This window comes from Musca autumnalis, unplaced genomic scaffold, assembly GCF_047663935.1.
Source record: "Musca autumnalis isolate F117 unplaced genomic scaffold, ASM4766393v1 scaffold_2, whole genome shotgun sequence".
NCBI classification, from domain to species: domain Eukaryota; kingdom Metazoa; phylum Arthropoda; class Insecta; order Diptera; family Muscidae; genus Musca; species Musca autumnalis.
The window spans coordinates 75603024-75622340 of NW_027411755.1; the positions used below are offsets into that span (position 1 = coordinate 75603024).

Here is a 19317-nt window from a genome sequence, read left to right on the forward strand (position 1 = left end):
GTAATATGTGTTGTATATACGGAAAGGAATTTATCTTAAATTTTAATATCAATCTCGACACCATCAGACACGTACAGTTAGTCAGTCACAAGGAAATCTACAGACAGACAAACTGGACAGCAGTATTGAAGGACAGACAACACATTTTTGTTCGTTTTCATCAAAAGGACTTGATAGATAGATTTCAACACATTGTCATTTTAAGAATGGACGATGGATGGACTGGCAGTGTACACAGAAGGTTGACCCCTTTTTTCGCGCACCCACTCAACAACGTGACTATATATAATATAAGAAATTTCTATATTTTATATTGTATGTTTGTGTGTATAGTTCCTCATACAATTTACTATTTGCTCTTCTTTATGCGGGTACTGATAAAATGAATTCCGAACACAAGCAAGCATGGCAAGCAAACAGCTGGTAAGGTTTCTTTTTTGGAAATAGAGAAGCTAAAGGGGAATGGGTCTTCTTGGTAATTATTTTTTTTTTTTATCAAAATAGAAAAAATAAAGGAAATGTTGGAATTTCCAGTGATTGAATTGCGAAGAAATGGAAATATTGAAAAAACAGAACTTATTTGATTTTGCCATCACAAATTGCTGCAAAGACCACAATAATGAAACCTCTTTGTGGGCAAGACGTTAGATAGCCACTCCACTGTATGAATGTTTGGACATCTGCTTTGAGGAAACTACACAGTTCAAAGTATCTTTGCTGGAATTGATTTTCGTCGTCGTTGTGGTGATTGATATTGTTTTTTATGTTTGTCCTCTCAACACGTTCTGCTGTGCTCTTTGATTTTAAGAAAATTGTGTCGGTTGAGTCGTTTGAGTACAATGTTTGGTGGAAAATAAATAGTTTCATTTCCTTTCAATTTTCTTTAAAATAACCAATCAGTTTCAGTTTGGTGGGGTAGAAGGGAGTGAATGGGAGAGAAAAGAAACTATGCATGTGTGTGGTCACAAGCAAGTTTATATCCAAGACCCGACATAAAACTTTTATTGTATATTACAAAGGATTTTGTTGCAAAACATGTTTCGTTGTGGTGTTTCATTTTATTCCATATCGTTTCAGCTTAAAATTCTAAATTCCATTTTGTTCCATTAAATACTATTTTACACGCTCATTTACTCAAAGAGTGACACATATCGAAAAATCCAGTTTCGAGAAAAAACGCGTTTTAATTTGGCGATTGAAATTTGACTTCCAGACTTAAAATTATTTTAAAATTATTTATTAAATTATTATTACACAAAAACTAAAAAATCTACTTGGTCCATATTTTGCAAAAACCTATCCAAATATCTGTGCTAAATTTCTGTGCAAGATCAAACATGATTTGAAGTGTATTAGTGCTTCATAAACTCAAAACACTCTTGTATTAAATTATGCGAAACTCGTAGTAAAAGAGCTGTAACTTGGCGAGTTTTTCAGATATCAGCATAAAAATTTGACACAAGATAAAGTAGAGGTTGTAGAAAAAATAGAAATTGCTAACTTAGAGAATGCATTTTTTGAGTTATGCCACTCTTTGAGTAAATGAGCGATATCATGTTAATTGGTATTTTAATGAGTTGCTGTTGATATATTTACAATTTGCAACGTTTTATATTGCTTTAATTGTCTAATTTCCACATTGTTTCTCTATTGAATAACACCTATAATAGGCCGGGGCGATTTGAAAACTATAATGGGCCCTTCGCGTTTCTGATTCCTGGGGTTGAACTGAGCAAAAAAGTCTACTGGACCATATGTCTACGATGAAAATCGAGCCTCCCGATTTTGACTTTAAGTTTTTTATTGACGTTTTTTGGATATTTTGGCATATAACAGCCAAACCATTGAGATTTTTGAGTGGTTTATGTCTGAAAATCCCCACAAAAAACCTATAAAGGAATTTCTCATAATTTTCAAAAATATAATGTTTTTTTTGTTTTGTTCAATATTTATTTTGAGAATTATGAGAAATTCCTTTATAGGTTTTTTGTGGGGTTTTTCAGACATAAACAATAATAGCTTATTCAAACGACATTATTCACCTTTTTAAAAGGAAGAAGGATCAAAAGAAATCCGATGTGAAAAAAATAAGATATGCCCGTTTAAATTTGAAAATGTAAGAAACCTAGATTTTCACTACTTTTACCGTTATAAAAAATAAAACGAAGTGACCCAAACGAAATAAAGGCATTGTCGTTGTCCTTGGATCCCAACACGATATAATTTTGCATCAGAACACTTGAATATTTTTCGGGTCAAATTTTGAAGCACAATGTCATTTATCGACATTTTCCGAAAAGTTTCCACATTCTTAAGGCCAAAACTGCCTGAAGGAGCGTTCCAATGATTTTGCGATGTATTAGAGAGTTTTCAATTACTATCTTGGCTACAATGTTTGTCTTTGTGTTGGATCGAAAATCCCAATGGTTTGGCTGTTATATGCCAAAATATCCAAAAAACGTCAATAAAAAACTTAAAGTCAAAATCGGGAGGCTCGATTTTCACGGTAGATATATGGTCCAGTAGACTTTTTTGCTCAGTTCAATCCCAGGAATCAGAAACGCGAAGGGCTCATTAAGGTTTTTTTGCTTCCACACAAATCGCCCCACCCTAACCTATAAACATACATACATATGTTCCCGCATCATACCCGTAGGGATAACGAAGACTTCTTTCATATCAATAAGTGCACGCTGGCTCGTATTGGCTCAATGAGAGATTTACTTTTTGTCGCCGAGTCCGAACGGTGAGTCTTACGACACCACTTGTAGTGAAGTTTTTTATGACTGAGATACTCACTCAGGAAATATAAGCGAGTATTAACTAAGGGGAGTTGCTACCGCCGAAAATTTTGATGTTCTGCTCAGGGATTTCAAAGCACACCTTTTGATTGCAAGGTGGGCGTGTTTATCACTGCAACCCAATTGAAAATCATCCAGATTTTACGTACTCCCTTGTATCACAAGTACTTCGTCCAAATCGTAACAAATCGCATTGATAAACTAGCTTCCGGGTATGCCTTCTCTAAATTTTATTGGACACTGCTGTTATTCAGTGGATCTATGGACCGTGGTTTTGTCAGTTTACCGCCTTCACCTTAGGTCAACGTCGGTGATATGCATTGTATGCCTTAAGGGAAATGAAAATCACCAAGATTCAACGTTCTCCCCTGTATCACGCTGGTTCGTATTGTCTCAATGTGGGACCTACTACTTGCCGCCGAGTCCGAACAGTGAGTTTTACGACACCACTTGTAGAGAAGTTTTTCATGGCTGAGATGCTTAGGAAATGTGAGCGAGTATTGACTAAGGGGATTTGTCGCCGTCGAAAATGTTGATGTTCTGCTCAGGGATTTGATTGCAAGGTGGACGTGTTTACCACTGCAACCCAATTGAAAATCACCCAGATATTACGCTGGTTCGTATTGGCTCAATGAGGGATATACTTTTTGTCGCCGATTCCGAACGGTGAGTCTTACGACGCCACTTGTAGAGAAGCTTTTTACGACTGAGATACTCAGGAAATATAAGCGAGTATTAACTAAGAAGATTTGGCACCGCGGAAAATTTTGATGTTCTGCTCAGGGATTTAAATGCACACCTTTTGATTGCAAGGTGGCCGTGTTTACCACTGCAACCCAATTGAAAATCACCCATATTTAACGTACTCCCTTATATCACAAGTACTTCGTCCAACTCGTAAGAAATCGCATTGATAAACTAGCTTCCGGGTATGCCTTCTGTAAATTTTATTGGATACTGCTGTTATTCAGTGGATCCATGGACCGTGGTTTTTGTAAGTTTACCACCTTCACCTTAGGTCAACATCGGTGATATGCATTGTATGCCTTAAAGGAATGCATTTCATCGACAGTTCCGGTTTTAAAACGCTTTTGAAAAATAAATTTGCCTACAACTCCCCCATCGGAAGTATCAATCGCAGTCGTTAACAAGCCTGGACTTTAACTTCAATGATCCTACTCGAAAGATGAATGAGATTATGAATTTTAAGAGTCTGAAAATTGTTATGTTCACGACGATCCAGGGAACTATGCAGAATAACTCTCTGAAAGTTCAGAATTATCATGGGTACAACCCACTGCGCAAAGATCGTACATGACCTGGAGGTGACGGACTTCCAATACTATTGAATTAGTATTTTCTATACATGTCGGTCTTGAGCCTTTCTCTAGTGACCCATATGTAGTTGGATTGTATGGAGCCGCCTTTGGAAGACGATAACCGTGCGGAACAAGGAGCATAAATGCATATCAAGAGAATTGCGTCCTTGTTTAAGACAGTAGCGGTCAGAAATGCCAGAGCAAAAATACGTCCCCACCTTTAGCACAGTAAAGTAGGAAGCTCCCGCCAGGATTACTAGAGATTAGAGGAGACTATCCTGCAGCAGACCACCACAAGGCCCATCTACTCTATATTACATGACTTCAAGGGCCATCTACTCTATTGTATAAGACCTTAAGGATCATATACTTAAGAGTAGACAACAACAGGGGCCAACTACTCTACAGTTGCCGACCCCAAATGCCATCTACTCTACAGTAGACGAGCCCAAAGGCAATCTACTCTACAGTAGCCGATCTCAAAGGTCATCTACTCTACAGAAGACGGCCCCAAATGTCATTTACTCTTAATGCAATATCCTTGAAATATTGCCATCATCATCTTCATTGTATCCATGATGAACACAATGGATCAAAAGTTTCCGAGTGAAACAGTCCACTAGTGCATTTTTACTCATTCCTGGAATATAGTGCCAAGAGCTACAAAAAACTTGCCGGTTCCTATTAATTTAACTTATGAACACGATAACTAAAGCATTGGGAATCCGATTTAGCCGAAACTTTACCACTTCCAAACATGCATTATGTTCCACGAAGGCCTATGTTAACAATACCTTCGGGTATTTCATGGATATGGATCTCTCAAGGGCTGCGTCACGATCATTTTAAAATGTGTACCTAAAGTACTCCATGTGGTTCTAATTACCACGATATATGTTTTTCGTGCTCAAGTACAGGCTTCCTGACATAATGGTCCATAAGCTATAAAAATCCTACGATAAGATCACTGGTTACGATAACTATCGAATATTAGATCCTTCAGGTAACTCCTCCGCTAGAGTTCAACACTTTTGCACTTTCGATCCCACGGATTGACTCGGAACTACACAGCATTCATGTTCCGGCTTGCGGTCAGGTGTGGAACTGCCGAGGTAGAATTGCTTAATGTATACATCCCGCTGATAAATAGCTGTACTCCAGGTTATAGGGGCCCAACATTAGCCCAATTTTAGAAGGTGATTATCGACTGGTCTTGGGTGACTTTAATGCTTATACTGAGTTCTGGCACTCGGTTCTCGGAAATGACCAGAGGGGTAGTGCTGGCTGTGGAGATTGATAATTCTACGTTTTCAGGGTCAATGAGAATGCCCCTACCAGAATCAGCGGAGGGCATCTTAGTTCGCCAGATATAACCATCGTATCACCTGTTCGGAAAAATTACGTTACCTGGCAACCCGTCGTTTCTCTTGGATCAGACCATTGCCACACAATCAGCAGGCTGTCCGATTTCGTCACCTCTGAACGCCGCACTTTCATCAATTAGGGGAAAGCTAATTAGCCTAGTTTCAGAGATTTCACTAATTACTGCCTCCAGAGATCTGCCCAACCTGTAACGACACCTATGTCTCCGTTTGCTGAGGCAGTTCGCGGTGGCCAGGGCACGTCCCAGAAATTTATTGATTCCAGTGACGGAGAGTAAGAAAAGGATGTTTTGGATGTTGGGAGTAGCTTTGGTTTTGTTGGATATATAAAATAAGATGCTCGGGGCTGGGTCCGGGAGTTGAACCTACGGGTGCGCTACCCAAGACGGTTGCCTCTATGTTCGGAGCCGACAGCGTGAGACCTCGAACAGTTCTCGTGGCGGTTGGGTGTCCACCCTTCGGGCTGCCGATGCGGGATCTGGGTCGGTTCTCGGAAGTAGCACTGCGCCGGGTGGCGGTAGAAAGCCAAAAGGGTAGTTACGATTGGCCTGTGAAAACTCAATCGCCTAACGCCAGGCTTCCCCGGTTTGATCGCGGATATGTGAGAGGCTTGTGAAACTCACTCACACGATGGCACTTGGACGCTTGTGCTGTCAGGAGTGGGGTTCGAGACCTGGGAGGTGAGACCTTGGACGGCGCTGGAGTGGCGATGGACAGCCTTTCTTACTGGAAGCCGCGATTGGCCTGTGGAAACTCAATCGCCTCACGCCGGGTTTTCTCGGTTCGATCGTAGATGGGTAGATGGCTTGGGAAACTCACATACACATCGACACTTGGACACTTGGCTTCGTTCACTCTACTCACCTCAGTATTTTTTAATAGCTGGGTACTTTTACACGGGCACAGGGATACTCTACGTACACTTAGTTATTTCCACTTTCACTTGGACCCTGATGAAATTAATATTCATGGTAATGCTGAAATATCTGTATGTGTGTCCCCGCAAAGTTCTCAACCTTTCGCTAGCCACCCACATCATTTCCGAAATCTGGGTTGGGTGGTTTTACTACTAAAGGATGCTAGAAAAGGTGATTCGTACATACCGTTTTCGCTTTTGTTGACCGCAGCAATGACTGTTGAAGCTTTAGTCCTCCCCATCCCGTGAGGTAGGACATTGTGGGTGACGCTCGACTTATAAAAAGCCGTTGATACTGTAAAGCACTCCACGCAATCTGAGGACTTGGAGCAGATTACCTTCCGGCCAAGTTTGAAATGTTGTATAATCAGTTATACGTGTCGAGGCCCCGTTGAGTGAAACAGGGAGTTTTGATTTACCTCGCCTGCATGTACGGCATTGAGTTCCTAACGTATGCAGATGATTGTACGATTTGAGAAATGCTAAACTAATATATGACTGATTCCATTTCGTTCTTTAAATGAAAATCAAGTGATTTATTGACACTTCTTCCTAACAGAAGCCTCATAAATGGAGAATACTATTTCATTTCCAATTTGTTTCTATGTTGATGGCACTTATGTTATTGGCACTTCTTCCTAACATATATTGCACACTCTTTTTCATTTCCATTTTGTTTTTATGTTGAAAAAAGTAGGGTTAACTTATTCATGGTTTGAGATTCAATTCCTAATCATAATTTTAGTACACAAAATAGCAGTATTATTGAATAACTACCACAACCTTTTAGTCTGTTTCATTTCAAAACTTTTTTCAGATTTTTTACATTTTGTTGGAGTAGATTAAATCTTGTGCAAGTTGTAATAACTTCGGTCAGAATAAGCAAAAAATAAAATACTGATTTTCAATTCCACGTAATTTTTATATTGAAAATATAATATTTTAATTTTGTGATATTTTTCTTTTCATTTTTTTTTTTAATTTTTCTTGAAGTAAATGAAGAGTTGTTTGTGTTGTAATAATTCAGTTGAATTTACTATCGGAATAGTCAACAAAAATACTGATTTTCAATTCCACATCATTTCCATATTCAAAATATAATGTTTTACGTAAAATAATTTAAAATTACGTAGTTTCGTCGTGTTAAAGGGCAAGTTGTTTCAATTCCATTTCATTTAATTTTTAATAAAAGTCGAAGGTTTTTAAGGCATATGGTACATTTCAAATTTCCTTTACAATTCCATCGAAAAAAAATTAAAAAAATTTTGTACAAGCACATTCACGATTTTTGGTACATGGGTTAAGAAAAAAATCGTGGTTTCAAATCTGTTCGCGTTCACAAAATCGGATGCTGCGCCCAAAAGTTAGGGGGGATTTTATTCCCTTATAAAGAAATTTTTTTTAAAAATTCCCTTTGTGTTGTAATAAGAAAATTTATATATAAAGCGTTAACAGCATTTAATATCTATCCGTAGATGCCTAAATATTTTCTAAATGTATTTCTATTTTCGCGGAAAATCAAGAAATACTGAAAAAATCTTGGAGTAAATTTAATTTATTCTAATTTAGAGTCCAAATAAAACTCGAAAAAATAATTTAAAAAACGTACAGATTCTGGACAACGCGTAGAAAAATATGAGACCAAAATTTTAAAGATAGGATTTATAAATGCCATATGACAGCAACAACAAAAGACGAAAACTTATTGTTGGAATATTATTTCAAAAATATATTTTTTTGTTCAATACGAAAAATAGAAAAAACATTTTTGGGAGTTATTCTACTACTTCGCTAAATTTCGATGCAAGGACTGACGGACCTTGCTGAAACTTCTTCAGGGAAAATGCGATGATAAACCAGAAAGTGTATTTGCTTACTTTGATTAACAATAGGATTATGAAATAGAAAGTAATATTAAAATTACATGCAAAGAAAAAACATAAAAGTTAAAAAACGTATAATTCGCGAATTCGTTAAAATCAGTTAAGGCGCATGCGCTTTTCAGATACAGCTAGTGCATCTCTATCAATATGTAGCGAATTTTACACTTTTCATTCAGCGGCCAAAGTGTGCTGTCAGCTGCATCTTACTGTTCAAAAAACCTTAATGTGGGTAAAAATTGCGCGATCTACATAAGATTATAAGGCGCATCCGATTTCAGTGACCGCCTATAAAAAATACGTCATTATAACAAATTTTAAACAAATTCTTGAAGAACCGCGGATGTGCTACCAAATTCTATTTTATATGAAATACGAATATTACTCCAGAATCTCGGTAATTAATGCCACACGGTTTTGGAAAATAATATCATCGCGAATAAAAGGTTCCATTTATGTAAAAATAACCAAAGAAAATCGCGGTCTAATGCGCGGAATCATCAAAATATAATTTTGCAGAATTTCCTACTTTCAACGTATCTATAACCGCCGTTTTAGTGGATCGATTTGAAAGCGGAAGGGTTCATTAGATCCGGCGCGTAAAAAAACTAAAATCACGCGGGGTTCAAGGGTACCTAAGTCACAGTTGTAAATTTTGAAACCAAAAAATAGGTTTTTAAAGAAAATTTACGCACCAAAATCTCGACTTTGGACTTCTATTACTAGGAAGCTGTATGAAGCACATTCATGAGATATACATCAAACGACGTGGAATCACGAGTTCTACAATCCAGTAAATAGTTTAGGTAATTATCTGGTTGCGCCCTCCAATTATAAGAAAAATTCAAAAAACCCAGATTTCAAAACTTCAAAATGTCAGCATCTATTTTAGGGGGATGAAGTGTATATATCGAAAAGTCATACATTAGAACCATGTTGCCCAAGGGGTATTCTTCAATTCTTTCTTTAAGCTCAGGTCTAAATTTTCCGTGGTTTGACCAGAAATCAAGAAAGAACACAAAAAAACTTGTAAACTTCAACCCATTTTTACCCATTTTTTAATATTATCGCCAACACAGCTTCCACATAAATTATTTTTATACCCTCCACCATAGGATGGGGGTATATTAAGTTTGTCACTACGTTTGTAACTACTCGAAATAATCATTGTAGACCCCACAAAGTATATATATTCTTGATCAGCGTGCAATTCTACATCGATATAGCCATGTCCGTCCGTCTGTCCGTCTGTCCGTCTGTCCGTCTGTGGAAATCACTCTAGCGTCCGAACGGATTGACGTAGGTTGATGAAACTTTGGGAAAATATATTATATGTACGTAGGACTTTTGGTATTGAAAGCGGGCTATGTAGGTCCACGCTTTCGTATAGCCCCCATACAAAATGACGCGTGACGCGTCGTCGTTTTAAGGAATTTTTAAGATATTTGTCCCATTTTACCACCGAATTGGTTGTAATTTGGTACTTTGTGTCTCCAGAGGCCAAAAAACATTCCTACCAAAGTTGGGTTATATAGGTCCACGTTTTGGTATAGCCCCCATATAAGGCCCCATATAAAGTACGCGTCATTTTAATATATTTTGAATGTATTAGACCCATTTGACCACAGAATTGGTTGTAATTTGGTATTTTGTGTCTCCAGAGGCCAAAAAACATTCCTACCAAAGTTGGGTTATATAGGTCCACGTTTTGGTATAGCCCCCACATAAGGCCCCTTATAAAGTACGCGTCATTTTAATATATTTTGAATGTATCAGACCCATTTGACCAAAGAATCGGTTGTAACTTTGTATTTGTGTTTCCAGAGGCTAAGAAACATTTCTACCATAAAAAGTTTATATAGGTCCAGGTGTTGATATAGCCCCCATAATACGATATCTCCCGATTTTGATATTTTGAAGCTTTTAGCCTCATTATCACACCGAGATAGCTGAAATTTGGTATTTAGTCTTCTTTAGGCTTATAAAACTTTCCCCCATAAATTTGTAGGTATAGGTCCACGCCATCATATAGCGCCCATAGAACGGTACCTTCCGAATTTCGGTTTTGTTGAAGGTTGTGGTCACATTAATCCACCGAAATGGCTGAAATTTGTGGTGGAGGGTATAAAAAGTTCGGCCCGGCCGAACTTAACGCTTTTCTTACTTGTTTATGTTTAATTTTATGCGACCCCGGCTAAAACACTTCAATTAATATAAATATATTCATATTATATAAAATATATTAACAGTTCGCGACTTATTAAATTGTGAACCTCAACTTCAACGATTGTAAAACATTTTTGAATATTACCATATGTAACTTTTTGTGTTTATTTTCTTTGAATTAAATACCCCATATAGCTTATGAATAAAAATATAAAATTGTGTTCCGTTACCATTCCATTATTATTGTTATTTCGGTTACATATATGGTCTGTTCCAGAACTGCAAGAATCTACTAACTTTTACTATTTTTTTCGATAACATAAAGGAAAAAATGTTATCGTAGTAAAAAATAGTTGCTTCCTGCAAGTTCTGGAACAAAGCAATAGTGTCTATATTGAATAGGTATATGTTTCTTTTTTCTCATTTTGTATTCATACACAAATAAAGGCATGCATTTAAGAAGACAAAAATGTGTATTTACAAAAATTCTACGAATTTTGTTTTACAAATTATAACAACATTTAAAGCCACGGCAAATATTTGCTACTTATTTTTTTATTTTGTGTGCCAATACAGTTACAAATTAGATTCAGTTATGCTAAAACAATATGAAAAAATTTCAAATAAACACAAAAACAAAACACAAAGGTGAGCGAAACCTGAAGACATCTTGGCCTTGGTTACATGAATTAAAACATCAAAAAGTTAAGATGTGTTGTAAGAGGGCAATAAGATGAACTTGAAATGAGATAAATCAAATAACAATGGCTAAGTGGAAAAAATAATATTTCAATTGCTCTATTATTCAAATCATAAAATTTCAGCTAATGGCAAAAAAAAAAAAAAAAAATATTTTATCTCAATTTTCTTTTGTACGTTCTATACAAAATCTTAACAAATTCTTGTTTGTATTTGAATTTGTTAAATTTGGTTTTGTGTTTTTTTTTGTTTGCTTTCCTTAGGAATTAAGCAGTCATTAAATATAATTTATTAAAATTTATTATAATGGCAAAATAAGGTTACAGGAAACAAAATATGTTATATAAGCTATAAAGTTAAGTTAAAAAATGTTTTAAAAAAAGTAATAATAAAAATGTGAAACTAACTTTGATGCTAAATTTTCGCGTTTGAATTTTGACCCTTTGATCTATCCAGCTCGCACGACGACCACTTAACGATGGCTTTAAATTTGTTAATTTTTTTCAGTTGGCAAAAAAATTCAACAAATTTTGGTTTGATTTTTCGGTCAGAGAAGAGTAGTGGTAAGTAGAGTTATTATTTGGATTTGATTTGTTTTTTGAACGTGTAGAAGAAGAAAAATATTTGGATATTTTAACAAAGTTGTAGAATAATAATATTATCATATTATTGTTATTATTATTATTGATGTTAAAATAGTTAATATCTTAAATATTATAAATTATTTAAAATTGTATTTTTTTTTGGTTCAATAAAAAAATATTATTTTAAATTATTGGAAAATAGGTTATATAAAAATAAGGTAGGGATAATAAAGAAGAATATAGACAGAGAAAGACAGAGAAAGTAGCGGGGAAATAGTGGGAAATTCCAAAAGTGTTAAAAATTTTCTTTGGTTTAGACAACATTTACCAATTGTTTCAAAATTAAATTTTTGCTTGATTTTTTTGGGATAGAAAGTTGGTTACCAATCAAAGCATTTGGGACAGAGTAGAGGGACAGGCCCAACTCGGAAACGTATTGAAAATGACACAACCAAAATTTCAAAATTTCTTTTAATTGTTATTTCGATAAATGAAAAAATTAAAAAAGTTTATACATTAAACAATTTTGTGTTTGCTTTGTCAAGTTATTCGTTTCAATAATTTTGAAATATTCCTAAAATACATGTATTAACATTACAATAAACTACATATAAACCGAAAAATTAAGCATTGTTTTTGTTGTTGAAGTAAACTCTTATACCAATCGTTGTGTATAAAGCTTTCAAGTATTTTTTGTTGTTTTTATTTTGAAAATGGCATACAAACATATACACAGATGCACTTCAAACTATATTTTTATTTTGTTGTTTCAAGTGGAAATTGCATTTGCAAAATTTAATAGTTTTTAATAGTAAAAAAAATAAAAAATAAAACAAACAACAACCATTTTTTTTGTTTTGATGATGCTCATGATAATGAGGTTTTAAATGCATGACGAAGTTATGTTAGTCGAACAATGGATATAAAATTGCATAAAAATATTGGACATCTTTTGTTTGGTTGTAAATGCAAACTGTTCCCCGTTTAACCCACTTAGCGCCAAGAATTTTTTTGCGAGAAAACTTAAAATTGTTTATGAAAAATATATTTTTGAGACTTTTTAAGCATTTTTGAACAAATAACTTTTTTCCCTAAAACGTATAGTTTTTCCGCAATCGGGCTTTCTTTTAAAAGTGCCAAAAATTTTGGAGGGTAATATTGGTGTATCCTTACATGCCAATCCCTTGGTTTTTGATTGAGGAAATACTCTTACTATATTCCTAACAAATCCCTGACTTTATATGATTCTAACACTTATGATTAAATTGTTATCGCATATTTAAATTTTTCATCAAAAGTCGAAAATTGCAAAAAAGTCGATTTTTTTGAATAGCTTGTGTTTTAGGCCAATTGCGTGGAAATGCGTAGGTCAAATGAAGCGTTATAAGCGTGAAATGACAGATAACAGACAATACTTTAACAAAATGCAAAAACCCCACAAAAATATTCGAAAAAAATCAGAGTTTTACGTCAATTTTTGCAACCATTTTTCGAGGCGTTTAAACGACCAGTGGCTTTATCTGGGTTAAATCACTAAACGTAGAATAAGAAAATCCCATACCTTTTATAGTTCACCTAAAATTTCATTATTTTTTATGTTTTACGTAATTCCATTTGGTTTCATTTTCGTGAAATTTATAAATTCCATACCGTGCCCCCTTCAAATCTTCAAATTCCCAAAACATAGAAGGAATCCTATAAAATTTAAAAATGTCTTTAATTACTTAATTTTTTCCATTTTTCTCATGTTTCTCATAATCCCTTTTCGTTTCAGTATTTCGATTTCACAAAATTTGCGTAGAAAGTGATTTTTAAAAAGTTAAGGAAACTATTGGAATATAGACAATATATTTTTCTGAGTGAATGTATGGATGGTATGCTTCACAACATTTAATTTTGTCTCTCGTCGTTTCTTTGAATATTTATTTGCTGATTAAAATTGAAATAGAATACATTCGAACTTCTCAGTTTATTATTCACAGCTTTTCGTTCCTTTCATATTTTTTTTTTAATTTTGGAAAAATAGTTATTATAAAACCCTAACATAGTACCGGCCTTATGAGAACGTTTAAGTCATTGGTTTAAACGTTGGATTAGTAAGACATCCGGAAACACTACTGCTAGGAAAATACGAAAGAAGGGTGAAAACCACTCATAATGTTGACAACACCCACAATCGTTCTATGGATCAGCATATGTGGATCTACAATTGAAATATCCGGACACCTTATAGATATGGTGCATCTGTGACTCAGGCCTATGTCTTGACAAGAACAATGCCAATGTTACAGGAAGTGCGATGGAACAAGAAAGGCTTTACAACAATATCTAAAAAATACGCACTGTATAAAATCTGCCACGAAAATTTACGTGATTTTGGCAGTGGATATTTAGTTAGTCGGACCATGTCGTTTTCAGATTCACCCATTGGATGAAAGTCTAGTGAAAATGCAGATTCGTAGGAAATGACCGCAGTTCTAATTATAGATTGCATATTCTAAAGGCCTGGGTACATAAGCAGCCTCGTTGCCCGGCTTCATTGCCTTGCTTCATTTCTGACATAATAAAAATAAAAGAATAAAGAAGAGAAGGGCAACTTTTATTTTTATTATTATGTTAGAAATGAAGCAGGAAAGCAGGCGAGGCAGCTTATGTACTTATGTATGCCTTAAGGCCTTTCTGATCCCATCAAGCTCTGCCAACATAGAAGATAACGTTTTGGTGATGTGATATGAAAATACTATTCCCGCACACTACAAAATTCAAAGAAGAGATCGAAATTAGTACGTATTAATTGTTAAAATTTCACCTTGAGGATCAGCTTTACTATTGAAGTATCGCTAGAATTTTTAGTGGTTACATCTTTGAAAAAGATTTTAAATATATTTATATTATTGGCAGCGTATCTAATGTGAGAAGTTTTACTAATTGAGTCGATTATAATATATATGTCCAGGAGGGATAAGGGATACTTCTCTCATTTCAATGAGTGCACCCCGATTTATATTAGCTCAATGATATGGGACCTACTGTTTATCGCCGAGTCCGAACAACGTGTCTTACGGCACCAATTGTAGAGAAGTTTTACATGGCTGAAATACTCAGGAAATGTTGTCAACATTACTGAGGTCTATTTTGCCACTGTTGAAAAGAATTTACAAATCACCGCTCCAGAGAGCTGGCAAGTCCCGCAAATTCTCGGGTAGCTAAGATAACTTTCCATCACAGCTGTAACCGAAATTAAACCAAATGCAAGAATTTTGGAACTTATTGTTGAAGCCAACAGACTAGTAGATGAGCCTAAGCGGTAAATGCTAGACCACCTGAAGCAATGCAACATTGGCACAGGATTGCGTATATTGTGGAAAACACTTAAATTATTCTTGAATCCGAGATAAAAGGATGCCAGAACGGCTGTTATTTTCAAAGCAGAGATAGTGACAAATTCGAGGAGCTGCGTGTATTATTTTAACCAGCAGTTTGTAGAGTACCCCGAAAGTACTAAAGCAAAGAGGAGTGGGCTACGAAATGTGCATACGAAATCTCAATGGCAATGCTTAAGCAATTGGATGTACCCAGAGTCGTGTATTTAACAAGTGATGCCAATTTATCGTTAGCCATACAATATATTGGAAGCGAAAAGTTGGTTGGATGGCCCCGCTACTGAAACCAGACAAGGATACCAGCAGAGGCGAATTATAAAGGTCGATTTGCTTTCTAGTGCCAGTAGTATATATTCTAAAAGGTACAACTCCCCCCATGATTAGAAATTGTTTCCCAGTTGCCCACTATCATCATTAGTTCCGGAAAATGCTTAATACCAGGCCTGTATTATGCATCATATCCACACATAACAGTCGAGGTCTAAACCAGAATGGGCCGTGTGATCGAACAGTTTGGTAGCTGAATGCCTTCGATACCGTCAACCATGTCCAACTTCATAGAAAACTTTCCTCCAGCTGTGTTTGAAACGTCGGATAATCAACTATATGTATGTGTGGACTCCAGCATTTTATGAAAATCAAAAGTCGAAAAGCTGTAGAGCAAAACACGAAGTTCTCCAAAGCAGTGTAATTTTTCGAACTGTTGAAACTCCACTTTCTGAAACGGCATAGATATCGTGTCGTCGATGACATGCATATATACATACATGTGTGACAAAGTAAATATCTGCATAGCTGAAAAGAGGATCCCCTTAACATATTGATCGACGGATTACACTGTGACACAAATTTTAACTCAAAGTCTGGGGGGTGGAAAATTTCTTTTGGGGATGAAAGCCCTTGATGAGTGTACTAAGAACCCAAAAGGAAATTTTCGCCATAGGTCAAGTTTCTGAGATATCGCGCGATGAAGTTTTTGATTTTTTCCCTATAGTACTTGGGAAAATAGCTCCATATCTCTGTTTGGCGTTGTTGTAGCTTCGTTTTGAGGTGACATGTCTTCAGTCAAATCGATTGGCGAATCTTTTTGTAGAACATTTCATTCTTCTAACTCAATTCCTTTCATGTCCTTTTCGTCCTTTATTTCTTGAACCGTAGTGAAAGTACCACAATATGAGATTTTTCAGCATCCAAATATTCTACAAAAATGTTGCTCAGAAGATTTTAGGTACGGTTCTCTTTGACAACTAATCGATTTTGTCCCGTTTTCATTGTCATTTTTGACATTTATTCGGACTTGGTTCAGAATTAAACTATGTTTTGTTTTTCTGTATATTCGTTATTGTTTATGCATAGGTATATAGACATTACCAATGGGTATTGCTAATGTAGACATCTGGGGTGCTTCTGAAATATTTACCACAAATAGCTCTTGTATTGGTGAACATGTTAATAACAAATTTTCTTGGAGGATAGATTCGGTTATCTCAGTTTTTGAACCGGATATTCCGACATTAAAACCGATTTTTGAACCGGTTTTAAGTAACCGATTAAACTTATATGTATACCATTAAAATCTTATAGAGTTGTCAATCAAAATTAATTAATTCGCTTATGAAAACTTTGCTAGTTGCAGTTCTAGAACAAAAAAACCGTTTTCTTAAACCGTTTTTAAGGAAAAATATCAGTACGCGCAAATATGGAGATCAAAGGCTGGGGTGAAAAATTCGTTTTGGCGATGAATGTCGGTGAGGGTAATATGATGAACCCGGAAGGACAGTTTTGCCATAGGTCAAACTTCTGAGTTATAGCGAAATGAATTCTTTCTTGACAAACTATACATACCTACATGACAAAAAACATAGCGACATTTTATCACGCCATAACTCAGAAGTTTGACCTACGGCGGAACTGTCCTTGCGGGTTCATCACATTATCTTCATCGACATTCATCGCCAAAAAGAATTTTTCACACCCCAGCCTTTGATCTCCATATTTGCGCGTACTGATATTTTTCCTTAAAAACGGTTTAAGAAAACGGTTTTTTTTTGTTCTAGAACTGCAACTAGCAAAGTTTTCATAAGCGAATTAATTTAATTTGATTGACAACTCTATAAGATTTTAATGGTATACATACCCAGCAAAATGTTCGATGCCAAAGATGCTATTCAAGAATGGGTGCAAGTGAAATGGAATGTCATTTTTTCAGCATCTTCACTCATTCTTTTTACAAGAGCGTGACCCCCAAAAGATGCAATTCATTTTCAGATCCTAAGCATGTCATCTTTACTAACTCGATGGAATGGCATCTTCAACAATTCTTTGGCATGGCATCTATACCAATCCTTTGGCATGCCACCTTAACCAATTCCCAAGAATAGCATTTTCACTAATCTTTGGCATGTCATTTTCACCAACCCTTTGGCATGTAATTTTCACGTCTTGTTCGGAAAATGGAAAATGCTGTATTGAAAAACGATTTTCATTTTTTTGATTTTATTAATTCAAAGGAATTAATGAAATAACTATAATTTATTTATCATCATAAAGTTTACATCTATAATTGCAGTTTGTTCTCGTTGTTGTAACATTAGTTAATATGTTTGTATTCTCATTTTTCTGCTTAATCTGACTCTGGGTCTATCAGTCGTAAGAATGTGGCTATTTCGCTACTTATATGGTTTGTAACCACAAAGCTGCAAACTTAAGTTTCTTAGCAGGATTGGTAGGGCAATTGAAAAGGAGCTGTGTGTCGTGGGGGCCTGTGCTGTATGCTGGGCAGATGTTTTCCACGGTGTCATCAGTACTTGCCCTATAGAAATTTTGACGTCTGCACCATTCCGAGCGTATTGACCCAAAACTACTCTGGTTTGTCCTGACAGCTGGCGCTTCTCAGCTGCGATGGATGGTGGATGTTCTCCAAGGACCGCATTCACACGATAACTGTTTACTGTATCTGCGACTGCATTCGTGTGAATGCTACTTAAACCTGGTTGAAAGGCTTGTTGATCTAGAGGTTCTCTCTTGTAACGTTAGACTTCTCTTTCTAGATTATGAGCACGGCTTGCTCTGAGTGAGTACTCGGCTAATATGGAGATGGCCTTCAGCGCAGTTGTTGTGCTGCTTACGGATCCTATGCTATTGATCGGCAACTGGAAAGTTATTTCTGATGCTGGAAGAACTAAAGCCACAAGGGTCCATGCAACGGGCGACAAAAGCGAAATCGGTTTGTAAGATTAACCTTTGCTGGCATCCTTTTCGACAGGTTGCAAATTTAAGTGAGAAACTTGACTTCCGGCCGTTCCAGCTGTTGCAGTCTAAACACCGCCGCTGCACGCAACAGAGTTTACTTCCTCCGCAACAGATTTTGATTCATCTTACAAAAGGATTTTACTTCCCATCAGTGCAGTGCAGATTTCGACATTGACTCCAACTGCAGATTACTATTTCGTGAATTTTATTTTACAACGTTTTGGAAATGTTTGTTGTTTTGTAGGGATCTACAAATCGACTGGTTGAGCAGGGTTCTCTAGAGCAGGCAAGGAAATCTTTATAATTAGCCTGTTCCTTTACTTTTACAAATGGTAATTGTTGCAAAAATGGTAAAAGTGGTGAACTGCTCTCATATAAATTGTATGCTTTTAAAAGTAAGGAAACACTTTGCGGGTAAAAACTGGTAACCTCAGGCACGTAAAGGAACACGACTAATACCAAAGAGTGCAGTCCGACTCTACTTTTAGCTCAATGATTGGGACAGACTTCCTAGCATAATAAATCTTACATTGCTTTAAACGTACATATTTAGATAAATAAAAGAATATATACATGTGTAAAAATAAAAACACAAAATTCATCTCTATTGGATCGATGGAATGGCTTCATATGCTAAGGAAAAGATCGGATCTATCACGACTTCCTTTGAATTGCTTCAAATGCTGATGAAACGATCGGATCTTTTACGACTTCATTTGAACCAATGCAAAAGATCCAGTGAAATCATGGCATCTCATGGAACCACTTCCATTAAAATTTGCTGGGTATAAGTTTAATCGGTTACTTAAAACCGGTTCAAAAATCGGTTTTAATGTCGGAATATCCGGTTCAAAAACTGAGATAACCGAATCTATCCTCCAAGAAAATTTGTTATTAACATGTTCACCAATACAAGAGCTATTTGTGGTAAATAT

At 35.9% G+C, this 19317-nt stretch overlaps 1 protein-coding gene across 44 annotated transcripts in view; it reads right to left on the minus strand.

The window, feature by feature from the left end:
* The window catches only part of Nckx30C (solute carrier family 24 member Nckx30C), a 370077-nt gene that overhangs the window by 51083 nt on the left and 299677 nt on the right, over nt 1-19317 (minus strand). For 22 of the 44 annotated variants that reach the window (XM_073967977.1, XM_073967971.1, XM_073967988.1 and 19 more), the window contains one exon: nt 11571-11645. The exons of the other annotated variants lie outside the window; for them this stretch is intronic. In XM_073967977.1, coding sequence (XP_073824078.1) covers nt 11571-11645 — 75 coding nt within the window. The remainder of the gene's footprint in view (nt 1-11570; nt 11646-19317) is intronic. 44 annotated transcript variants of the gene reach the window in all.